The sequence below is a fragment of the Charadrius vociferus genome, unplaced genomic scaffold (assembly GCF_000708025.1).
Source record: "Charadrius vociferus isolate BGI_N301 unplaced genomic scaffold, ASM70802v2 scaffold312, whole genome shotgun sequence".
Taxonomy (NCBI): domain Eukaryota; kingdom Metazoa; phylum Chordata; class Aves; order Charadriiformes; family Charadriidae; genus Charadrius; species Charadrius vociferus.
Window position 1 is genome coordinate 1,227,828 of NW_009647214.1, and position 1,771 is coordinate 1,229,598.

The 1,771-nt window shown below is 34.2% G+C and overlaps 1 protein-coding gene across 1 annotated transcript in view; it reads left to right on the forward strand.

Moving 5' to 3' along the window:
* The first annotated feature begins 908 nt into the window (after window positions 1–908).
* Window positions 909–1,771, forward strand: part of TFAP2B (transcription factor AP-2 beta (activating enhancer binding protein 2 beta)) — a 27,054-nt gene continuing 26,191 nt past the window's right edge. Inside the window, exon 1 of the mRNA XM_009895912.1 lies at window positions 909–989. Within this exon, the coding sequence (XP_009894214.1) occupies window positions 909–989 (81 nt within the window). The remainder of the gene's footprint in view (window positions 990–1,771) is intronic.

Below are 1,771 nucleotides of genomic sequence, written 5' to 3' on the forward strand. Positions count from 1 at the left end.
TGTTTCCAAGTTATAAAATATACAGTCCAAATCTGAAGTGCAAGGCTTTCCAATGAAAATCACTGATCTAAATTTACTCCTTTTAGATTTGCTTGAATGTGCTTGATGAGACGCTGGTTTGGTGTTTTACTGCATATGAGAGGATAATTTCTGGACATGTAAATAAAAGCATATTGCATGTGGGGAAAAGCATAATATCTCGTTGTAAATGATGAATCGCCTAGTGCAGAGGCAACCTATTCTTTATTCTAATACAAATAGGATCGAAAAAATATTCATTAATTTCTCCTTTCTTTCTTCTATCCATCCATCTAACTAACCGTCTAGTAAAATAGCGGATATATATGCTATACAATACATATATTTGATCACTGTATACATATATATACGTCTAAATGTATAAATATATACACAAATACGCGTTTATATACACTCCAATATAAATTGATCAGGTTTGTATGTATACATGCATAGGTAACGTGGAGTATCCATGTGCCTACATGCGCAAGAATATGTATCATTTACATACATAAATGTGTCAATTTATAAATGTCTGTACAGGGAAAAAGTTATATGTTGAGAGATATACATGTGTATATGTATGTCTGTGTATGTGCAACTGCGTATACGTATATATCTTTATATGCCTGCATATAAGTCTAAGTCTATATATGTGTATATATATATCTAGTCTCATATATGTCTGTAGATATATGTAACTATGTACCAGATAATGTTTTTTACTATCCGATTGAGGTAGACTTCTGCAGCCTATTGTTTCAGACAACAGATATAAGTTGCGATGGAAGAGGAACGTCGGATTTGGTGTCTGTCCCCCATTTCCAATTATAGATGGATCATTACAGACAGAGAAGTACTGAGAATCCAGACATCTGCTCTTCACATGAATGCACTCACCTCCTAGAGAACAGCCTGCCATCATGCTCTGGAAACTGGTTGAAAATGTCAAGTATGAAGATATCTACGAGGTGAGTATATAATATGCATATGAGTAAGACAGTATATGTATATTTAAATATACACCTAGTATATAGATATAGGCATGACTACAGAATACATATATAGCTCTACATATACATATAGGCAGATAGAGAGACGCAATACACACTAGTATACAGACGGGAAACCAAGAGTAAATGCTTAAATGCTTATTTATTTGCATATTTGTATTCAGCATGCCAAGTCCTAAACTTTTTTTTTTCCTTTTTTTTTTTTTTTTCATGGAAAAGCTGTTTGATGCGATTTAAAACATCAAAGAAATGATCTGGGGGTTGGAATGAGGCAACTTAAAGGCAAGAGTTTGATTGTTTAGACCTCGAATTAAATATAATTCGATTAAATATGGACAAATGTCGAGAAAAAAAAAAAAAAGCTGAAAATAGAAGTGAAACACAATCTGGTATTCGGGGACTGGATACATTTCTTTCTTTCTTTTCTTTCTTTCTTTTATTTTTATTTTGTAGTTCCAAGCTAAGCTTAACCTGAATTTGGATTTTTTTTTCTTTTTTTTTGTTTTGAGAATCGGATACGTTTTTGACGACTTTTTATACCTATATACCAGTAGATAAGATGTGAATGTATACATATACTCGCATTAATTAAGCGGCACGTACATTCTTGCACGCCTGTGAGCACACACACCCGAACAGATGCATTCAAAAGCAGCTCCGCGTAGTCCGCGGACACGAAAAGTTGTGTGCTTTATTCAGACCTATTTTCGAGGTCAAAAAGCAGACCGGGGGGCGGGGGG